Source organism: Sorex fumeus, unplaced genomic scaffold, assembly GCF_029834395.1.
Source record: "Sorex fumeus unplaced genomic scaffold, SorFum_2.1 ptg000047l, whole genome shotgun sequence".
In the NCBI taxonomy this organism is placed as follows: Eukaryota; Metazoa; Chordata; class Mammalia; order Eulipotyphla; family Soricidae; genus Sorex; species Sorex fumeus.
Window position 1 is genome coordinate 39,919,892 of NW_026606104.1, and position 22,739 is coordinate 39,942,630.

Consider the following 22,739-nt stretch of genomic DNA (forward strand, 5'->3'; position numbering starts at 1 on the left):
TGTTTTATTTTGGAATTTTTTGAGGTGCGGGCACTGGTCTTGTGGTGTTTGGGGGCTGAACTCCTAGCTCTGTGCTCAGGGCTGCTGCTAGTGGTACTCAGGAGACCATGCAGTGCCAATGACCAAACCAAGGGCCAAACACATGCAAGGCAAGTGCTCTACCACTGAGGCACACTCCTGCTGTTCAATCTGTCACTTTGTTTTCAGGGAGGAAACTACATCTAGCGGTGCTTGGGTTTACTTCTGATTCTGTGCTCAGAGATCACACCTGCACACACTGCACAAGGAACCAAATGTGGTGTCTGGGATCAAACCAGGATCAGCTGTGTGCAAGGCAAGTACCCTCCCTGCTGTACTATCTCTCTGGCCTGCTCTGATTGCCTTTGAAAGCACCCAGCAATAATAAGCTGTTTGTCACTTTCTGGCTCACCCTGAAACACCCTGAAACACCCCATCTCTCCACCCAAGGCCCCAAGCTTGTGTCAACCTGAGAAAGTGCCTCATGCAACCCAACCTTACTGCCACCAGGCTTGGCCCTTGCACAACTAAGGGCCAGGCTGTGGGAGAGAATCGTGTGACTTCCTGGGATCTGTTAAGATGCATTAAGCAGAAACAGAAAACTACTGGGCCAGAGCAATAGTACAGCGGGTAGGGTGCGTATCTTGTACCAGGCCTACCTGAGTTTGATTCCTGGGACTGAACGTGATCCCAAGTTCCCCACCAGGAGTGATCTGTGAGTGCAGAGCCAGGAGTAAGTCCTGAGCACAGCCAGGTGTGAACCCCCCCACCCCCATAGAAGATTAAAGGTGCCAGCATTAAGCCATCTGAATATTTACCATTTGCCTAATAAGAAATCTGAGAGTCTGTGCTGGGGAAGCTTAGGTGTGTCAGTGATGTAGTTAAGGAACCAGACTTTCCTCTCTGCCCTTCTCAGGGCATCTGCAGTGTATCTTTGCGGGATCACAGGCTGGCCACACCAGCTTCCCATCCTTGGGATGACTCCAAATCGAGAAGAATCTTGGTATATTTTTTTCTGGCACAACTCTCTTTTTCTGAGTATCCTGAGTGATTTTCCCAAAGTCTTCAACTGATTTCCAGTTACATTGTATATGACCAATTTGTCCTGGTACGCCTGGTACTGTTCTGATTTTTGCAGGGGGCAGACCCAGCAGTGCTCTGGGCTTATCCCTTACTCTGTGCTTAGGGATCAGTCTTGGGGGTACTCAGGGGACCATATGGAGTGCCAGGGATCAGGTAGGCCAGCACCAACTTTTCCAATTTTAGCACTGAAATGCTCTCATCCAAAGAAGCCCCTTATTCCCAACCAGATATGAACCCTCATTCTCCCTCCTTAATTCCATGCACTGAAACGGCATCTATGTCCATCTGCCATACTCCCTGTTAATGGAAATGGCATCATCCCCGTGCCCCAGCTCTGGACATGTGGCTATTTGGACAGGTCTGGGGTGCTGTGAGCCAGGCAGCAGGACTGGCTGCAAGGGGAGCTCCACTGTGGTGTGGCCCACACGGTGATTATCAGAAATTAGCCAGGACCCTCCCCCCAGACAGGCTATCTCCTCCCCAGCATGGCAGGCCCCAAGCTGTGCGTCTGTAGCTAAATGTGAAAGACATGCCAGAGAGAAAGCACAGTGCCCATCTTGCATGTGGCCAATCAGGGTTAGATCTCTGGCATCCCATATGGTTCCCTGAGAACTGTGAGGAGTGATTCCTGAGTGCAGGGCCAGGAGTAACCCCTGAGCATCACTGGATATGGCAGCCCCCCCGCCAAATCAAAATAGATAAATAAAAAATAAAAGCCAGTGGGCCTGAGAGATCATACAGGGGATAAAGTACTTGCCTTGCATAAGGCTAACCCTGGCTGAATCCTGCATATGGTCCCCTGAGCACTGCCAACAGGGATCTCTGAGCATAGAGAAAGAACAGCCCTGAGCTCCACTGGGTGTGACCTACCAAAAGCAAAACTAAACTAAAATATTAAAAGCAGTGACATAAAGAGCACATTATTTATAAACCTGGAAATGGAGTTCTATTGACCCATGCATTCATTTATTAAGAAAAATTATTTATTGAGTGTCCATGATGTGTCGGGACCATATATTGTATGGCTCCACTTATAAGAAATATTCAGAATAAGTGATCCATAGACCAAGAGAAAGATGACTGTTACTTAGGGCTAGGAAGGCAGGGGAGCAATGGCTAAAGAGCACAACAGTTCCTTCCGGGTTCAGGAATAGTGATTGTAGGATACAATCTGGGAATGCTGCATGCCTGTCATAGGTGACTTGTATAGTATGTCACCTCAGTGACATGCTCGGGCGCCACTCCCAGTTCTGTGTTCAGGGATCATTCCTGGCAGTGCTCAGAAACCCACACAGTGCCAAGATCAAACCTGGGTCTCCTGCATGCAAATCTATGTGCTCAGCCCATTGAGCTAGTTCTCTCACCAACCAAGATGTTCCTTTGATTTGTTTGTTTTGTTTTGGGTAACACCTGAGAGTGCCCAGCCTCTGTTCCTGACTCTGTGTTCATAGGTCACTCCTTATGCTGCTCAAGGGACTGTGCAGTGCCAGGGATCAAACCTGGGCTTTCTGCATACAAAGCATGTGCTTCAGCCTTTTGAACTATCTCTCTGGACCATAATGTCCTTCACAAAGTTTGCTAATCTTTGTTCCGGATGATCAGGAAAGGACTTGAATGAAGCAGAATTTGAGTGTCTCCTTTTGTAAATGAGTCAACATTCTTGAATAGTAAGAGATGGCATTTCCTGAGCAATCATATGCCAGGAACCATGTGAAACAGTTTGCCATCACCCTCTCATTTAGTCCTTATGAAAATCCAACTTAGATACTGACAACTCCATATAACAGATGAAGAAATTGGGACACAGAACTAGGTGACTTTCTGCAGGACCCACAGCTGCTAAATGACAGGAGTGGGACCCAATTCCAGCTATTTTGGACTTTAAAGTTCGTTTCTTAAAAAGTTAGCCACACTTCACATAGTCCCGTGTCCTTTCTCTGAATTCCTGATCTTTCCAAAATCAGGAAAATGACCCAAAGAGGAGAAGAAAAGTGGGGAAGGGCACACCAGGTATAGAAGAGAGCAATGAGCAATGAGAGGCTTCTGGAAGCGTCCCAAAATACTGAGCAAGACAGTAAAGCAGTATTTCCCAAATAATATGGCACAGAAATCGCCAGTGAAAGAAGAGAGGGAGAGACTTCTTTAAATGTTAGGCTCCCGCGTGTCACTGCCAGTGGTTCTGATTAAGAGGTGACTTGAGCTCAGGAGAGCAGGAAAACAACAATAATAAGTTCCCTGGGAGGTTCTCATGCCAATGATGACCCTGGACCTCCCTGGGGAATGCTCAGCAGAAAATTCAAAGAGAGCACAAGACTTCTCTGGATATCCCCGGCCCAATCCTAACATTCCTTCTTCCACCTCCCTCCCGGATACCCCATACCCCTGGCTTCCCTCTCTTCTCCCAGGGCCCAGATGTCTTGCCAGGTTCTCAGGTTCTGCTCTTTTCTCCACCTGGCATGACCTTTCTTTCCATCCTATCTTCTGCCATTCTCCTCCAAAAGGCCTCATCACATCTCTCCTTCCTGATTCTCCCATTCCACAAAGGTTTGGGAGTCTGCTGCTGTGTCTTCCTGGCGAAGGCTTGCTTGACCACATGCAAGTTTCTTCATTGCATCTGTAAAGTGACAATAAAAAGCAAACGAGAAATTATAAGCAAGCAACACTGTATAAAATTAATAAACAATGGCGAGAAGTCACATATATTTTGGTTTGTGGGCCATACCTGATAGTGCCTGAAGCCACTCCCAGCTTGAGAGTGGTGCTTGGGACATCACTCTCAAAATGCATGTAGTGTGAGGGGTGGAACCTGAAGCTCCCACATGTGCTGTAGTCCTTTAAGCCAACTCCCTGGCCCCCATTTTTATTCTCCTTTATCTCTAACGTGACAAGAGCTCTTGGGTCAAGTAGTGCACTGAGATGTGCAATTAATACCTGTTATTAGTCCCATTTTGCAGTTGAGTAAAATGCATCAGGGATATGCAGAAACTTGTCCAAGGTTACCCAGTCAGAAATTGGTAGTACTTGGATCTGAACAGAGGCTGCAGGCCCTCAGTTCTACTGATTCTCAGTGGTAGAAGTCTCTATGAGATGACAAATGCCAGGACTCTGGTCTAGAGGATGGGATTTAAAAAAACTTCCTACATCCAGGAAAAGGAGGAAAAATTACTCAAAGACTTTATTGATCATGATACCTCATGCTTTTATTTGATTGCACACAACATCTTAAAGTCTTTAATGAGAACAGCATATAAAAATACTAAAAAAAAAAAGAACCAAAAAACCAAAACCAAAAAACAAACTCATAATGGTGTTCCACTCAAAGCTTGGTGGGTTCAAGTTTGTCAGTCTGTTTCGGTGGTAGTAGTTGTGGTGGTGGTGATGGTAGTGGTGGTGGTGGTGGTAGGGTGTGTGTGTATGTGAGTGTAATTGTCATTTTAGGACATTAAGATAATGCAGAGATATCGGGATAAAAGGAAGAGGTCAAGGTCGTGGATCTGGCCCAGTCTCCTCCCTCATGTTCTGACTGTTACTCTAATTTGTTGGCATCTCAAATATTGCATCTATGTTGAATCTCATGGAGAGATTTCATTCAAGAACTTACTGGGGGGGGAAAATCACTGAATATTATTTTGCAATTAAGGTGCCATGTGGAATTGAGATCCTTCCATTCTGATGCCAAATTATATTTCAGTTCAGGTCATTCGTCTCATGTACCTTCTTCTGAGCTCTGTACAAAATGCAGGTAGACTAGAAAACTTCTTCTATGAACTGAGATTTTTCTATAAGGACAATTTCTTCTCTGAAGGACATCTACAACCTGTACTATAGGTGCCATGTCTCCGTTCACATGGAATCCCAACTTCTGCTGGCTCAAGAAGCCAGTGGGAGAAATAATGCTGGACAATTCCATTGATTGAACCCAAACCCCAAACCAATTAGAATTAAACCAAATCTCAGGAAGTTGTTTTTTTTTTAAAAAAAAAATTCAGATGGGGTGACAGGACACAAAAGCTAAGAATCGTCACCAAAGAACACTAGGAGGCTTTCCGGAAATGGATAACATTCTGGAAGGCTTGTCGAAATTCTTCATTAAACACCGTATAGATTATAGGATTGATGAGGGAGTTTAAATAGCCTAGCCAGGTGAAAAAGTCAAAAAGGGCTGGGTGGATCCAACAGGAGTCCCGGCAGATGGGGAGGACCAAGGATACCACAAAGAAAGGCAGCCAGCAGATAATGAAGGCTCCCAGGATGATGCCCAGAGTTTTAGTGGCTTTCCTCTCCCGTGCAGCTGAAATCCTCTTGCGCTCCAAGATGCTATCAGCCAGCTTGATTTTCACGTGATTGAAAAAGAGAGGGGAGCCAGCAGAATGGGAGTGCCCCTCATGAAGGCTGGAGTGGAGCGAGCAGAGTGAGGAGCCTGCTGAGCCGGTGATGAGCTGGGCAGTGGTGAAGCGCTTCCCATAGAGCGACGGCGGATTCAGGATGCGGTTCCGGGCAGCCATGTAGATTCGGCCGTAGAGAATGATGAGCAACACAGATGGGATGTAGAAGGCCCCGCATGTGGAGTAGATGGTGTAAGAGATCTGAGAAGTGTTCACCACACAGTCTGAGATCTCTTCATGAGCTTTGGTCTGCCTCCAGAAGAACGGGGGGATGGAGATACAGATGGAGATGGCCCAGACCACGGCGATCATGGCAGCCGCATGGCCCGCTGTCCGGCGCTTACTATACTCTAGAGCATCAGTGATAGCCCAGTATCTGTCCAGAGCAATGACACAGAGATGCAGGATGGAGGCTGTGCAGCACGTGATATCAGAGGACAGCCAAATGTCGCACAGGATCTGGCCAAAGCTCCAGGTGCCAGTGATGGTATAGGCTATGCTGATGGGCATTACCAAGATGGAAACTAGGAGGTCAGTGGTGGCCAGGGAACCGATGAGATAGTTGGCCGGTGTGTGGAGCTTCCTGGTGAGGAAGATGGTGGTAAGCACGAAAGCATTGGACAGGACCGTGGCCAGGGTGATGATGGACAGGACCACAGCAAGAGAGATCTGGATTGCCTGGAGGGTCCCTGGATCCCAAGTCCCTGAAGTTCCTTTAGTGCTGAGGGATCTGTTGGAGGCCTCTGGGAGGCTTTTCATGGACTGGTTGGGCAGGGACATTCTAGGTGGTTCTCTCACCCCACAGACCGGTGCGCACACAGATCCTTTTTTCACATCAGTCCTGCCCAAACAACAGTAATCCTTCCTTTACCTGTTGGTACAAGCCTTCCATCCGACAGACCGCAGGGACAAGACAGAGACAGAAATTTATTGGTTTGTTTTTGTGCCACATCCAGTGGTACTCAGGGGCTATTCTAGGCTCTGTGCTCAGGAACAACCACTGGCTGGTATTCTGGGGACCATTATGGTGCCTGCAGATGGCCACACGCACGGCAAGAGCCTTCACCTCTGTGTTATCTCTCCAGCCTTGACTTAACTATTTACAGAACACTGAAGAGACCACTGAGCGTAGAGAAAGGTCTGTCCCAAACCAGACGAGTCAGAAGACATCACACTGTTCTTGAACCTTCTGCAGCAGATCAAGCCCAGCATTTACCAACGATGCATGCTAAAGTTGATGGGCATTTAACATTTATCAGTGCAGGCTGTACTCTAAGAATTCTTCCCTTTGGCATTTTGGTACCTTCCAACGCTTGAAACAGAAACATATTGAATGAGAACTTCAGAATCTCCCCCCATTCTGTTCTGAGAAGATTCTAGCTATCACGTTGCCTTCCTGGAGTTTTTAAATCTCGAGACAATGAGGAGTTCCAGCTAATTCAATGAAGCAGCCCAGTTTTCCAGATTCCTCTTGACACATCATGAAATCCCACCGATCACTCTGAGTCTGAACAAACAAAGTATTCCAGTTACTAAGACTCTAAGAATGCATGGGCCGGGCCACAGAACACACAGAACACTGTGGACTCATCAGGAGGGGCTTGTATGCAGAAGCTCTGAGACTGAAAAGAGAAGAAAATAATTAGGTTCTATAAGGACAATTTAGACACTTGAGATTACCTCTAAGATTTAAAGGCGATTGATGAATGACAGCAGGATGCAGGGAGACCAGCACTCTCCAAAGAATCAGGAGGACACAGGGAAGTGCAATGTCCCCCACCCCCTCAATTCCCAAGGGGACAAAGTATCACAGCTGTTAGAAGTGTCAAAGGCTTGTTCCAAGAACATGAATTGACTCCGTCAGTTGTGAATCAGACATTATTCTCTCTGTCTTCGGCAATCATAAAAGCTAAGTAAGATAACATAGCAAAAAAAAAAAAAAGTCACCAGGAAATTTTTACAGCATTATTTTCCAGGAAGTAGGGAAGGAGAAGAGGACTTTTCTTCCACTCATTAAAATCTTCCAAGTTTCCAGTGCCAGAGCAATAATACAGTGAGTAGGTATTTTGCCTTGCATGCAGTTGATCAGGGTTCAATTCCCAGCATCCCAGGTGGTCTCCTGATACTGCCAGGAGTAAGTATTGAGCACCACTGTATGTGGCCCCCAAACATGAAAAAAAACCCATAAAAACAAAACTTCCTAGTCTCCCAGAGTTAGCATGTATGACTCAAAATACAAATGCCAAACCAAACCACCCCCACCATTTTAAGGAAAGAAATTGATTTTTTAAAAAGGTGGGGTCACAGGCAGTTGGCGATAAAGGGCTATGCTTATGTTTTTCCAGGTGTGGTCCAATCAACCCCCTTAAAACAAACTGGAAAAAAAACTGAACGTATTTCACAGCCAATGATCAAATCCAGAAAATACATTCAGTTTTCCAAACAGAAGTAAAAATTCAGTCACAAAAAGAAAATATTTTTTTCTCTACAGTGTGTCTCTGGCCTTGAATCTGTGTCTCAGAATTTGAACACAGGCAAGCCTGGAAGTTCTTGGGGCTTGCTATGAATGACAGAGTGAAGCCCACCAAGGGCTGTCAGGGCAGACGTATCTCTGGCACAAACCCAGCAGGCAGCGCCTGGGGAGATGGGGCTGGTAAGAACACCAAGGTCCTTGGTCTCGCCTAGGCTGCCTCATTCCCTCCTCCTGTCTTGGATGGAAAATGAAATCTCTGTGATTCGTTCTATTTCTTCCAGGTAAACTTAGCAAACAAGTCTGGAGCATTCATCGCCTGGTAAGGGAGGCAAACATGTAGCTTCAAGTACCCTGTGATGACGCTAGCAAGGCAGAATTATATTATACACATGTTGGGGGCATACCTGGTTTAATGCTAGAAAGATGACAATACGAGGGATTGAACCTGAGGCTCCCACATGTAAAACACGCACTCCAGTCCGCTAGGCCATCTCTCTGTGCCCTAAATGACACATTTTTTTGAAATGTCATCTTTATGATTATGTATGAAAACATGTTCTAGCTTGTACATTTTAAAGTATATTTATTTGGAACAATAAATAATTGACATCAGTCACTGCCATATCATTTTAGGGCATGTGGAAGGTCCCACTGGGAGTATTATATTACAGAGAAGAGATAACTAGTCAAAGTTGCGACATATGACTTTCCCGGTTTCTGGAAAGGCAAGAGCAAAGGTACAGAAATGCGAGAATGACAAGATGATCAGCTGGTCAGAGGGCAGAGAGCAAAGGTGGGAAAGAGATTAAGGATCAGGAGGTGGATGGAATTACCCCTGGCAGTGCTCAGGGCTTGGAGTTGCAGATACCAGGGAGCTTGAACAGGAGAAATCAGGGCTCTGTTCTAACCCTGTTCTGTCTCAACAACTCTCTATCCCTTTCTGAGTCTGGGTTTTATCCTCCAGTGGTCACCCTGCCTGCCCCCTGGAGTGCAAAGAGTTTCTACTGCTTCTGGAAAGGTCCGCCTTTGAAACCACTGAGAACTGTTAAGGTGTCAAGAATCATTAACATCCCCACCTTCCTATCACACGGCTTAGCTCAGGCCTTGTGGGGAAGGTTCAGTCAACGGCTATGATCTGATTTAAACAACATTTTAAGCAGCTAAATCTATAATGGTAGTTTCCCCTCTTTCTAAACTTGGAAGTTTCTCTAAACTCCAAGCTTCATCTTTTTTTTTTCTGCTTTTTGTGTCACACCCAGCGATGCACAGGGGACCACATGGGATGCTGGGAATCAAACCCAGGTCGGCTGCGTGCAAGGCAAATGCCCTACCCGCTGTGCTATTGCTCCAGCCCCCTCCAAGCTTCATCTTTACGTGCTATGAGCCCAGGGACTCTCAAGACTGGGAATCAAAAGACAGGAGCAAATGCTTGCATATTGGAGCCCTGGCTTTGACCCCTGAAAAGCATTGGTCAAATGTAGGAGGTAGGAGGAAGCCTCTCTGAGCCCCAGAACTGACCTAGGAGTAGCCCCTGGGCAATATCAAATACAGCCCATGAACAACAAACTTTGCTAAAAGAAGACCAGAGCGATAGTATAAGAGGTAAGGTACTTGCCTGCACGTGGTTGATCCAGGTTTAATTTCTGGTGCCACAAACTCCACCAGAAAAGAAAAAAAAAAGAAATTGCTAAAAGATATCAGTTCAAGGAGGGAGACAGCCTCAAAACAAACAAACAAACACTGTCCTCCCATTGTTCATCGATTTGCTCGAGCGGGCCCAGTAACATCTCCATTTTGAGACATGTTACTGTGTTTGGCATATGAGCAAGATACTCTTGATAGCTTGCTGGGCTCTCCAAGAGGGGCGGAGGAATTGTACTCGCCAGGCTGGCTGCGCGCAAGGCAAACACCCTACCGCTGTGCTATCAAGAAATTCAATTAAGAAATTCAATTATTTGACTTCTTCTGTATTTGTCACAACAGTAATACTCAGGGACTATTCCTGACTCTGTGCTCAGGAGTGACCCGTATGTGATGTCAGGAGACCATATGTGATGCTGGGGATAGAGGTACGGGTGAGTTGAATCTACAAGCAAGAGCCCTACTTACTGCACCTTCCCTTTGGCATAAGAAATCCAGACTTTAGTTACCTCTCCCAGTCTCAAAGGTCTCACCGGGGTCAAGGTATTTCCAGGCCCGATACTAGCAGTGGGGAATGCGGACACTCTGCCGGGCCCCCCACAAACAGCAAACGAAGCCTGGGCAGGTGATGTCACCTGCCCGAGGTCATCCACAGAAAGCGGAAACAGCTGGTCCAGAGCCTGATCTTTATTCCCACCCTTTTCCACACTGCCCTAATTCAGGAAGAAAAGCCTCAAGGCACAGGCGCTTGTGTGCTCCCAAGACTGAGGCAGGTTTGTGAGGCCTGAAAATGATGTTCCCTCTGCAGCCCTGAGCCCAGACTCCACCCTAAAGATTCTGGCTGAGTCTTCCTCCCACGTGTGTTCACATGGAAAAGTCAGGTTGGACTGTGTGGAATTTTCTTTTTTCTAGACCGTCTGGATGGGTGAGGTGCTGTCACTTCTCACGGAACGCTGGTGTGCTGGGCCCAAACCCATGCAGTCACTCCTTGGGTTCCAGACATTCCAGTGACTTCATCTAGTGAAAGGCGTGGGTTGGGAAAGGCTGAAAGGCTGCTGGGTGCGTGCGGGGCAGGAGCTTGGGGTCGGCCGCGCTCAGGAATGCTGGACTGAAGCTTTGTAGGAAGCCACAGTGATCCAGGGCTCTCTCCCTCCTCCACTGTTTTCCCCAGACTGCACAAAGTTTCCCAGGATCCAGTTATCCCTGGAGGACCCTGCCAAACAATTACCCTTCTTCCACCAGGTGTCAAAAAATAAAATGGCTATGAGATACCATTTTTCACCCAGGGAACAGATAAAATTAAAAATCGGGATGGGGTGGGGTGTGATAATTCAAAGGACTTTGTGTGCTGGAGTCCCAGGCATCATCCCCCAATACTACTGGGAGTCTTCCGTGAGCACTGAATAGGGAGTAGTTAGCAAAAAGAAGCTGGTGCTGTCAAGTCATTAAGTTAGGGTGCAGGGCAACAGGAATTATCACCTACCACAAGAGGAGTGCTAATTGGAGAAATCCACTAGCAAACAATTGGGTATTATCTCAAAAAACTACAGATTAAAGACCTAATGAGCCAGTAATTCCATTCTCAGGTAGACAGAGAAACCCTTTTAGAAGTTCACTAGCAGATGGGAACGAGACTGGTCCTGGTAGGTAGTACTGACTACAATAACAAACACCCAGAAATAACTCAAATGTTCCTTCTCAGCGGAACAGGCTATGCCACAGCAGGTAACCCAAAGGAGCATTTGTCAAAATGGGCGATTTGCACAAACTCAACGCCAGAGCGATAGTAGAGCTGATGAGAGCATTTGCTTTGCCCAAAGCCAACCAGGTTCCATCCCGGCAAAAACAAAACTAAAAGAAACAAACTGTTTAAAGACAGTGATGCTTGTGGTCAAGCTGTTAAGGAAAGCAAAGAAATGTCAAAGGAAAAATTCAGAACAGTGGTTATCCCCGAAGTAGAAAACAAGCAGGAATGTTATCCTGGATAGTTTTTAACAGCATGAATCGTGTATTTTTGTTTTTAAGGTTGCAGTAAGTACATGGATACTTATTATTATTCTTTATTTTTCTTGGGGAGGGGGCAGACCCAGAAGTGCTCATAGTGAGGACCATGTGGTACATACAGAGCATAAATTCCATCCCGTTGGGGCTATCTCCCTGGCCCTTTATTTTTATTTATTTTTGATGGTGTTATTATCAAACCCAAAGCCTTTTTACATAGGTAAAGCAAGTGCCCTACTCTCCTGTTCTCTTAGGAAGAGATATGGAAAACATTCCTGAAACATAGGCAATAATAGAAACTTATGTTACCTCAATTGGAAAAAAAATCACACAGATGGGGGCTGGAGTGATAGTACAGCGTGTAGGGCGTTTGCCTTGCACGCGGCCGACCCGGGTTCGATTCCCAGCATCTCATATGGTCCCCTGAGCTACCGCCAGGAGTAATTCCTGAGTGCAGAGCCAGGAGTAACCCCTGTGCATTGCCATGTGTGACCCAAAAAGCCAAAATTAAAAAAAAAATCACACAGATGCCTAAGGTAGTAAATAGTAACTTCTCTGATTTCTCTGCGACGTTTCCAACCAAATTCAGGTCTCTAGGGTACAAGGTGTCTCTGCTCACCTGAAGCAGGGCCAGAACACCAGAAATAGCCCATCACAGTGAGTGGCTTCTGTCCTGTGAGAACCACAGCCACATCAGGGTAATTCCTGCCTGCCTACCCAGCTCCCAGGAGCCACAGCCAATGCAGCAGGATGCTCAGTAGCCTCTCCCCTGGCAGCAGCCCACAGACCTGTCACACTCCAAGTCCCCAGCTCTTGCATCTCTTTTTGCTGTTGCTGTTGGTTTGCTTTTTTGGACCACACCTGGAAGTGCTCAGGGCTTACTCCTGGCTCTGTGCTCCCAGCACAGCGTATGCGGCTTTTGTGGGGATGGAACCTGGGTTGGCCAGTTGTAAGACAAGTGCCTTACCTCCTGTACTATCTCTCCAGTCCTTGCAGTGCCTTGGCTGAGGGTAGAGAGCAACAGGCAAGCAAACATATCTAGGTCCCAATCCCTAATTGTTCTGCAGAGCAGGGCTTCTTAAACCTTTGCTACCCACCAACACCCTTTTGCCCAGGAAATACAAGAGGGGTGAGGGCTTCCAAGAAACACCTCAGATTCACAATATTTTGATTTGGAATTGTTCATCCTTGCATATTTAGAAGAATTTTATTGTTTTCAAATCTCTGCAACCCCACATAGGGGTCACAATGCACAGTTTAAGAAATTAGACTATAGAAGTAATCCCTGAATGAAGAGCCAGGAATAATACCTGAGCATTGCAGGGGTTGTGCCTACCCCACTTCTGGCTCCTCGTGCAAACAAGCAAGCAAGCAAGCAAACAAACAAAAAATGGAATTAAGCGCTATACTACCTCTGACCCCGATGATTGAACTAGGGTGGACATGTGACCCAAAATGAAACAATCAGATTTATACAGCCTGGCTCCTAGAAATGATGAAGGGCAACAACCTAAGATCTACCAGGGTCCTAAAGCTGAAGTTGGTCCTGACATTACCCAAACCAGGACAAATTGGAGGAAGCAAGAGGGTCATAAATAGGAAAGCTACTCTTCTTAAAGAGAGTGGCAGGAAAATGGAGTAGAGAAAGGAGGGAGGGAGGGAGAGGTGGGAGGGAGGTGGGGGAGAGAGAGAGAGAGAGAGAGAGAGATGGGGGAGAGAGAGAATCACTTATTCTAGGAAAGAAAGGAGAGATGTGCCTATCCTTGAATGGCCTTGAGTGACATCGGTACACCAGAATCCTCATTTGTACCAACTCATACACTTTACCCAGCTTAGCTTGTTCAAAGGGACACAAGGGACCAAGAGAAATAATAAAAATCATGAGAAATAGTAATATTGGGATTTTAGTTCCTTCTTGCCGAACAAACCCTCACCTCTTCTTCCTCCTCCTTCTTCCTTCCCAGCACTGCTGTGTGGATTCCATGAAGGAGGCATAGTAGGCACAGCATGGCTTGCCCAAAGCACAGCATTTCTTTTTTAATGACTCTTAACTAAAGCTCCCACCTAGAGCTTATATGGCTTGCAGGAAGATCCGTCACCTCCCCTTTTCAAAATATCTTTATATTTTAACTAAGTGAGTCATAAAAGCTTGCCAGAAACAAAGAGGATATATGGGTTTAATGTATCCTCAGAAGCCAGGCTCATCCTTTTGAAGGGAAAAAATTTTTTTCAACAAGCCGCTGCTGCGATAAAGATTTGTTGCAGTGGAATAAATCCCCCGCAACGGAATTTGGGTCTGCTCTATCTCTAAAAGCTGTGTGGGGCAGCTGAGTGAGCCCTAGATGGGAAAATCGGTCTCCATGAATCTAAAGAGAGCTTTCTATTTCACAAAGTGCTCCTACAGCTGGTATTTTATCTCATTCTCTGCTGAATGGGACCTCCCACTGCCTCAGCTTTTGCCTGGGTAAAGTCAGAGTATAAAATCTATTTTCAGGGGGCTGTCGGGAGGGCAAAACAAGTATGGGGTGTGGGAACTCCAATAAGGTTTTGACATGGGCTGTGTCTGTCTGTTTTTGTTTATCTGTGCCTGTAAGTTTTAAATTATGATCAGTATACTGAGCACGTCATTATTTTACCTCATTTTGGTTAATTATAGTCTAGAAAATGTCAAAATAAAAAATAGCCACCCTCCTATTTCCCCCTCTGGAATCTAACCACAACAAAGGCATTTATAGATCTATTAGAACAGTTAAAGTTTTAAAGGTCTAAACAAATCAAATATTGACAAGAATTTAGAAGAATCGGAACCCCCAGACATTTCTGGTGGCAGGCATAAAATAATAGAACTAATTTAGAAATTATGTTGGACGTTTCTTAAAAATTTAAACACACAGCAACCAGTCCTGGAGGGCACCACAGCACCGGAGATCCCTCCGGGCCCCATACCGAGCCAAGTTTGCCGGGGCACCCCAGATGGAGCAGAAGCTGTCTCCCCACCTACTCCAGATGGAATTCTGGCATCTAAGAGCTCCCACAAGCAAGGCCCAGGTATGTGGGTCACTGTCCTCCTGTTGTTCATAGATTTGCTCCAGCGGGCCCAGTAACGTCTCCATTGTGACACTTGTTACTGTGTTTGTAACAAGTTACATTATGACACTTGTTACTGTGTTGGCATATGGAATACATCATGGGGAGCTTTGCCACCAGGATGAGATACTCTCGATAGCTTGCAGGACTCTCTGACAGGGGTGGAGGAATTGAACCTGGGTCAACCAGGTTGGTCACGTGCAAGGCAAACGCCCTACCCACTGTGCTATCGCTCCAACCCGGTATGCGGGTACCAGGACTAAATCTCCAGGCTGCAAGGCAGCAGAGGTGCCAGGGCTATCCCACCCTGGCTCTCCACCCGCTCTGCATGCGGCCTAGCTATCACGCCCACAAGCTTCCACTGGGCGCCATCTCGGCGTACCAACAGCCCTGGTCCAGAGATTCCCAATTGAATCCCAAAGTGGATTAGTGCCCTACAGAGATGTTTCTGGAACCCAACCATCTACAATCTAGGATCCCAGAAGCATGCAGCCGCTTTCTAAATGAGCAATGGAAAGTAAATTATCTAGCGTCTGCCCCTGGCAGGCAAACTTGAATGATGGTGGGAAAATTCGGGCAAAACAAGAAAGAGACTATTGGGGAAATTGTCTGCCATAGATGCAGGGTAAGGACTGGGATGGGGGTAAGGGGAAGATCCTGGGGGACATTGGTGGTGGAAAATGTGCACTGGTGGAGGATGGGTGTTAGATCATTGTATGGTTGAGTCTCAAATATAAAAGTTTTGTAACTGTATCTCATGGTGATTTAATAAAATTTTTAAAAAAATTTTAAAACATCGGGGCTAGAGAGATTGTATAGCAAGTAAGTAGCTTGCCTTGCACATGACTGTCCTGGGTTTGATCCCCAGCAACCCAAACTGTTCCGCTGAGTACCACCAGGAGTAATACCTGATTGCAGAGACAATGATCAGGAATAACCCCTGAGCATTGCCAGGTGTGTCCCCCTAAAAAATGGTTAAACAAGTGCAAGTGTGTGGGTGTTGGGGGGGGGCTGAGGATATGTTAGATAGAGAAGAGACCACTATGACAACAATAGCTGGGAATGATCACACTGGACAAGATCTGAGGTTAAAAGTAGTAAGGGATATTCTTGATACCCTTTCAGTATTAATATTCACACTACAATGCTCAAAAGAGGAAAGAAAGGAAGAGGAGGAGGAGGAGGAGGAGGAAGAGAAGGAGAAGAACACCTGCCATAGAGGCAGACGGGGTGGGGGGGGTGGGGGGTGATGGGAAGGAACCTGGGGACACTGGTGCTGGGAAATGGACACTAGTGAAGGGATGGGGGTTGAAATACTGTACGACTGAAATCCAATCAGCTTTGTAATGGTCTATCTTACAGCGATTCAATAAAAAGTTTTTAAAAAATTTTAAAAAATACAATTTTAAAAAGTTAAATATTTTTGAATATATGATAATTTGGTGTATTCTTCTAAAAATGGATCACCATAAATACAAAATTTATATACAAATGTTCATAGTGGGGATCAGAGTAATAGTACAGTGGGTAGGGCTCTTGACTTGCATGCAGCCAACCCAAAGTTGATCCCTGGCACTCCATGTGGCATGCCAGCCCTTCCAGGAGTGATCCCTGAGTGCAGGGCCAGAAATAAACCCTGAGCACTGCCAGGTAGGGCCCCAAAACAAACAAAACAAAATAACAATAAAAATGTTCATGGTATTCTTGGAAAATTGGAAAGAAGAACGATAGCACAGCGGTAGGGCGTTCGCCTTACAAGCGGCCAACATGGCCGACCCGAGTTCGATTCCTCCGCCCCTCTCCGAGAGCCTGGCAAGCTACCGAGAGTATTCGATATGCCAGACACAGTAACAACAAAAGTCTCCAATGGAGACGTTACTGGGCCCGCTTGAGCAAATCGACAATCAACGGGAGGGCCTTTACCTTTACCTTTTACCCACATTAGAAAGAACACAGAAATCCTCCAACAAGGATTAGGGATATTGTCATCAGTGAAGCACATGTGAGAGGCACTGTGTTAGATTCCCAGTCCCAACCCAAATATCATCAACAGATGGATAAATTATTTTCAATCCACATAATGAATTTCTGCTCAGCATCAAGTTGCAGGAATACACAAAATAATTATATTTGAAAGTGGCAAGACTGAAAAAAATGTGCCTACCTTATGATTCCATTTTATACAATACGAGGTAATGCTAACTAATAGTGGGAAAAAAGTAAATCAGTGCTTTCCTAGGCATTAGGAAGAGTCAGAAGATAGGGAAGGATCATACAAAGTAACACAAAGAAATTTGTATGCTCATTATCTTGACTATACTTAAAGTTTCATGATTGCATAGTTATTTCAATTCTGTACTCATACTTCCAATGTCCACTGTCCATTGTCCTCCCGTTGTTCATCGATTTGCTCGAGCGGGCCTAGTAACGTCTCCATTATGAGACTTGTTGTTACTCTGTTTGGCATATAGAATACGTCACGGTAGCTTGCCAGGCTTTGCCGTACAGGCGAGATACTCTCAGTAGCTTGCCAGGCTCTCCGAGAGGGGCGGAAGAATTGAACCTGGGTTGGTCGGGTCGGCCATGAGCAAGGCAAACACCCCACTGCTGTGCTATCACTCCAGCCCATACTCATACTTACATATGTGTAAATAGATAAATATTTGTGCATTTAAATATGTTCAGTTTATTGTACTTAATTATACCTCAAAAAGGTTATTAAAACAAAAAAGCAAAAAATAAAGACACATGCACTAAAAGGTATATCTAAGAATGGTTTGTCAGAGCAACATTTACCCCCCTCTGGAAACTGCCCAAACATCAACAGCAGAATGGATAAACCAAGGCTTATGTTTATGTAGCAGTGAGAATGAATGCCTGCTCCTCACTACACAGAGCCACTTGGATGAGTCGCACAGACATAATGAAGAAGTTCAAATTTCATGAAGTCACGCTATTTACAACAGTCTGGATCTGAAAACAATTCAAGCATCCAACTACAGATGACCAGATAAACATGTTGTGATATATACACAATTTAAAACTGCTCAGCTATTAGGAAAGATGAAATCTTGACTTCTACAATATGAATGGATTTGGAAAGGATTGTTCTAAGCAAGGGCTGGAGCAATAGCATAGCGGGTAGGGTGTTTGCCTTGCACGCGGGTTCTCCGAGAGGGGTGGAAGAATTGAACCTGGGTTGGTCGGGTTGGCCACTCGAGTCCTCTGCCCCTCTCGGAAAGCCCGGCAAGCTACCAAGAGTATTCGGCCCGCACGGCAAAGCCTGCCAAGCTACCCGTGATATATTCAATATGCCAAAAACAGTAACAACAAGTCTCACATGGAGACATTACTGGTGCCCGCTGGAGCAAATGGATGAACAATGGGAGGATAGTGCTACAGTGTTATAGTTCTAAGCAAAATATGTCAAAAGGAGAGAGAAAATAATTATGGATGATCTCCTTCGTTTGTGGTACAAAAAGAAACAAAGCAAGGAAATAGTCAATATTCACTGAAACGTACCTTTAGACTCAGACCACAAAATTGAAATAAACATGTGTGTGTTTCTAAGGGGAGTGGGAAAAAAAGGTCCAGTGGACTCTGTGTGTGTGTATGTATGTATGTGTGCATGCACACGCACATGCCTGTGTGTGTGTAGGGGGGGGATATTGACACTTAAAAGGTGGAAGTGGTATGGAAGCACAGAAATCTAAAGCACATAAACATTTACATCCTTTCAAATAAATACTATATCAATCACAAAAGCCCTGGATGCTCAGGACTTAACTCCTGACTCTGCACTCAGGGATCACTTCTGAAGGGCTTGGGGGACCATATTAGGTACAAAGGATCCAATCTGGGTTAGTAAGTTCCTTGTCCCACTGTACTATCTCTCCAGCCCCAATCAAAAATAAATCTTTTAAAATTATAAAAAAAAAAACATAAAAAAACATAAACGCAGGCAAGTGCTGGGGAGATAGCTCAAAGGGCTAGTGCACATGCTTTGCATGCAGGAAGCCCAGTTCAATTCCCTGAAGCACGGGGTTTTCCCACCACCACTCTCTACCCTGCCAGCACTCCTGGGTGTGGCCCAAAGGTTAAAAAAAAATTTAAAAAAACACGAAAAGGTGGCCCATACTATTGGAAGTCATGCCAGGGTGCTGTCCTTGCCAGGGAGAAGGGGTGCGTACCTATGGAAGAGGGCATGGGAGCAGAGGGAATGGGGCAAAAGAGGCTTCTGGGTAAAGGTCCTGTTTCCTTGGAGAAAATTAATCAGACTGCACATTTTTACTTTGTGTAGCTTTTTTTTTTTGAAAGTCTTTATAGGGCCCATACTAGTGGCTTGGGCCATTCCCAGCAGAGTCCAGCCATGTGTAACTCAGGGCCTCACATGTGCTAAGCATATGGGCTACCACTGGAACTATCTCCCAAGCCCTTTGGTACTTTTGTTTTTCATAAAAGACAATTAGGGATATAGCTCAGTAGTAGACCACATGCCTCACATGTGTGAGGTTCTAATCAATACCCTTAACTGTCACAGTGTTTTTCATATTAAAAAAATTGAAAAGTTTGCCCAAAAAAGGCATATTTAAGAGGGGTTGGGGAGATAACTCAAACACTGGTGTAAATGCCTTGCAAGGCCCCAGGGTTTTTTTTTATTTTTTTGCTTTTTGGGTCACACCAAATGATGCACAGGGGTTACTCCTGGCTCTGCACTCTGGAATCACTCCTGGAGGTGCTCAGGGGACCATATGGGATGCTGGGAATCGAACCTGGGTCAGCCGCATGCAAGGCAAACGCTCTACCCATTGTGCTATCACTCCAGCCCCAAAGGCCCCAGTTTTGATTCCTAGCACAGCATCACTGGCTGAAGCCTTACCAGCCCCTAGCCACTGTCCAGAGCCTCCTTTCTCCAAAAACTTGTTTTTCAGTGCCTCAAAACATCACACACCAGTTCCACTGATCAAAGGGAGACTCTGACTTTGTCATTTAATCTCCTTGATCTGTTCCTTCATGTGGAAAACTTTAGTGATTCAGTCCCAAACTCTAATGCCTACTCTATTTGAGTCTGCTGAATAGAAAGCACCAGTCATATAGGAACTGTTCTACGAATTAGAGTTAGTTATTATAGTCCCTCCCTAGCAAACCATGAAGCAATCCTGTAATGATGCAATTCAATCTAATCAGCTGAGACTGTTGATATGCAGAGAGGCGAGTGACTTGTCCAAGATCACACAGCAAATTTATGCATCTCTTCCATCTAGCTTCTTCACCTGCTTTGTCTTCTCCTACCTCCCTCTATCAAAATGGGAATATAGGGCTGGAGAAATAGTTCAATGGCTGGAGTTTATGCTTTGATGCAGGAGGCCCAGGTTCGATCCCTAGCAGCTAGCATTGCATGGTCCCCTGAGCACAAAGCCAGGAGTAGCCCCAATTCATTCCTGAGGAAGGAAGGAAGGAAGGAAGGAAGGAAGGAAGGAAGGGAGAGAGGGAGGAAAAGAGGGAGGGAGGGAGGGAGGAGGGAGGGAGGGAGGGAGGAAAAGTTTGGAAAAGACTAGTAATTCTTTTGTGCATTGGAATCACCTGAGGAGATTTTGAAAATCACAAATATTGTTAAAAATACAGATGTCTAGGGGCCGGAGTGATAGTAGAGCAGGTAGGGCATTTGCCTTGCACACCGCTGACCAGAGTTCGATCCCCACTACCTCACAAGGTTCCTGAGCACCACCAGGAGTGATTTCTGACGCAGAACAGGAATAAGTCCTGAGCATCACCAGGTGTGGCACTAAATTTTTTAAAAAAATATATTAAAAACACAGATGTCTAGGCCTCATTCTCTGGGCAGAGCCCAAGCATTGAGATTTTTTTAAAGCTCCCCAAGAGTTTTCAAGGGGCAGCAGAGATAAAATATCCTGGCCTGAATGATCTTTGGGGAGCTTCAAAAGTGAAAAAAAAAAATCAAAGACAGCCTCCCAAAACCATTCCAGCTGGCATAGGACCACCTGGAGGTTTGACTTGGAAGAGAAGAATAAGTGAGATAGGTCATTTGGAGGGGGGGGGAGAATCAAAGATGGGGCTGAAGAGATAGTACAGTGGGTAGGATGTCTGCCTTGAGTGTGCTGACCCAATTTCAACCTCCAGTACCCCACATGATGCCCCAGTTCGCAAGGAGTGATCCCTGAGCTCAGAATTCAGAGTAAGCCTTGAGCTGATCATGAGGTGTGGCCTCAAAACAGCATCTGGTAGGTCCAGGTTTGATTCCCAGCACCTCATGGTTTCCCTAAGCACTGTAAGGAATAAGCATTAAGCTGGGAGTATCCCCGACTATCACCAGATATAACCCCCTAAGGGGGCGGGAAGAAGAAGGTAAAAGACAGGGGAAGCTTTTTTTCAAAGCCTTTACAAGAGTAAGTTGGGTTACACTAGGCAGTGCTCACGGTGATTCTTAGCTCTCTGTTCAAGTGTGCGTGCCCCTTAGAGAGGTGCTCAGGGGCCACATGTGGTGCTGGGAATTCAAATCATGGGCTGACTGCGTGCAAGGTGTCTAACCCCTGTACTATATCTCTGGCCCACGAACGTGTGGTTTTGCATGCAGGTGGCTGGGCGAGGCTTCCCAGGCATCAGCCAGGAGTGATATCTGAGCACACAGAACAAGAAGTAACCCAAGCACTGCCCAAAACAAAAACAAACAGATTAAAAGATCCCCCTTCCCCTGCTCAATCTCTCTCTCTCTCTCTCTCTCTCTCTCTCTCTCTCTCTCTCTCTCTGTATGTGTGTGTGTCTGTCTCTGTCTCTGTCTCATGCTCTCTCTTGCTCTCTCTCTCTCTCTCTCTCTCTCTCTCTCTCTCTCTCTCTCTCTCTCTCTCTCTCTTGCTCTCGTCTGCCTCTTAAGTATCCAGACTAGGGGAGCAACTGTGGGAGCAGAGCCATAGGGCAGTTGGCAGCTGGCAGGAAGCCTTTGATCCCAGGGCTCAGCCTGCCCCTCCCCCGGATGCTGCACATCTGGATCCCCAGAGAGCACTTGAGCTGCCTCTTCAGGCCAGAGGAGAAGCTGTCTTCTTCAGACCGAATAAACAAAACTCTAACAGGAATTCATTTCCTAGAAATTAAACACTGAGTGTGTTCATGTTTACAGGATCCAAACCCACTATTCACCAGCTGCTTTCCCTGCTGGGCGGCACAATACAGCGTGATTAAGAGCACAAGTTTGGGAATCAGGTAGGCTAAATTGGTGGTGTCCCCACCCCACCCCCATTTGCTACTGACTAACTCTGTGATCCTGGGCAAGTTACTCACCCTCTCTGAGCCTGTTTCTCTAAGAATTAAATAGCTGTTTACTTAAAGCCTACCTCAGGCTGGCCTGAGAAATTCAGGTACTCATTCTGCGCTTAGGCTCTGGAGCTCATACAGGATTACATGATAGCACGCTTGGAGCAATCCTTCCTCACCCCAAGGAAGGGCGAGGGACAGGGAACAGCCTGACTTTTGAGACCCCCCCCCCTTTGATAGTGGTTTTGAAGCTGAGCTCAGGAGGACCCAGAATTTGCAAGTGAAGAGAAAGGAGCTTAGACCAATGAGCTCTGCCACAGGACGGAAGCTCAGAGAGCCCTTCCTGAGCCGCCTCCCAAGTGTATGTTCTTTAACTACCATTGCTGACCTATCCAGAGACCAGAGACCAGCCATTTCCCCTCATTCTCCTGTTCACCATCACTCAGCAAAAAGAACTGCCTCAAGCTTGGCCATGGGCACTTGCAAAATCACCCCTCTCAGGCCTGGAGCAATCATACAACAAGCACACTTTTCATGGCGGACCAGGGTGCAATCTCCAGCACCCCATGTGGTCCCCTGAGCCCACCAGCAGTGATTCCTGAGCACAGAGCCAGGAGTCATCCCTGAGCACCACTGGGTGTGGCAATAAGACAAAACAACCATGTTCTCTCACTCCTCTGAGTCTGCATGCTGGCGCTTCCTGCTCCTGGACACCCTCCCTTGCATCTCCACCATCTCTGGACAATCGTCCACCCCACTGGTCTAGTTAAACATCACCCTGG

At 46.1% G+C, this 22,739-nt stretch overlaps 1 protein-coding gene across 1 annotated transcript; it reads right to left on the reverse strand.

Annotated features, from left to right (window-relative positions):
* Positions 1–4,941: 4,941 nt before the first annotated feature.
* On the reverse strand, positions 4,942–6,489 carry HTR1D (5-hydroxytryptamine receptor 1D). The gene has a single exon (XM_056123154.1). It carries the CDS (start codon positions 6,264–6,266, stop codon positions 5,136–5,138), a length of 1,131 nt encoding a protein of 376 aa, XP_055979129.1. The 5' UTR covers positions 6,267–6,489; the 3' UTR covers positions 4,942–5,135.
* Between the last annotated feature and the right edge of the window lie 16,250 nt (positions 6,490–22,739).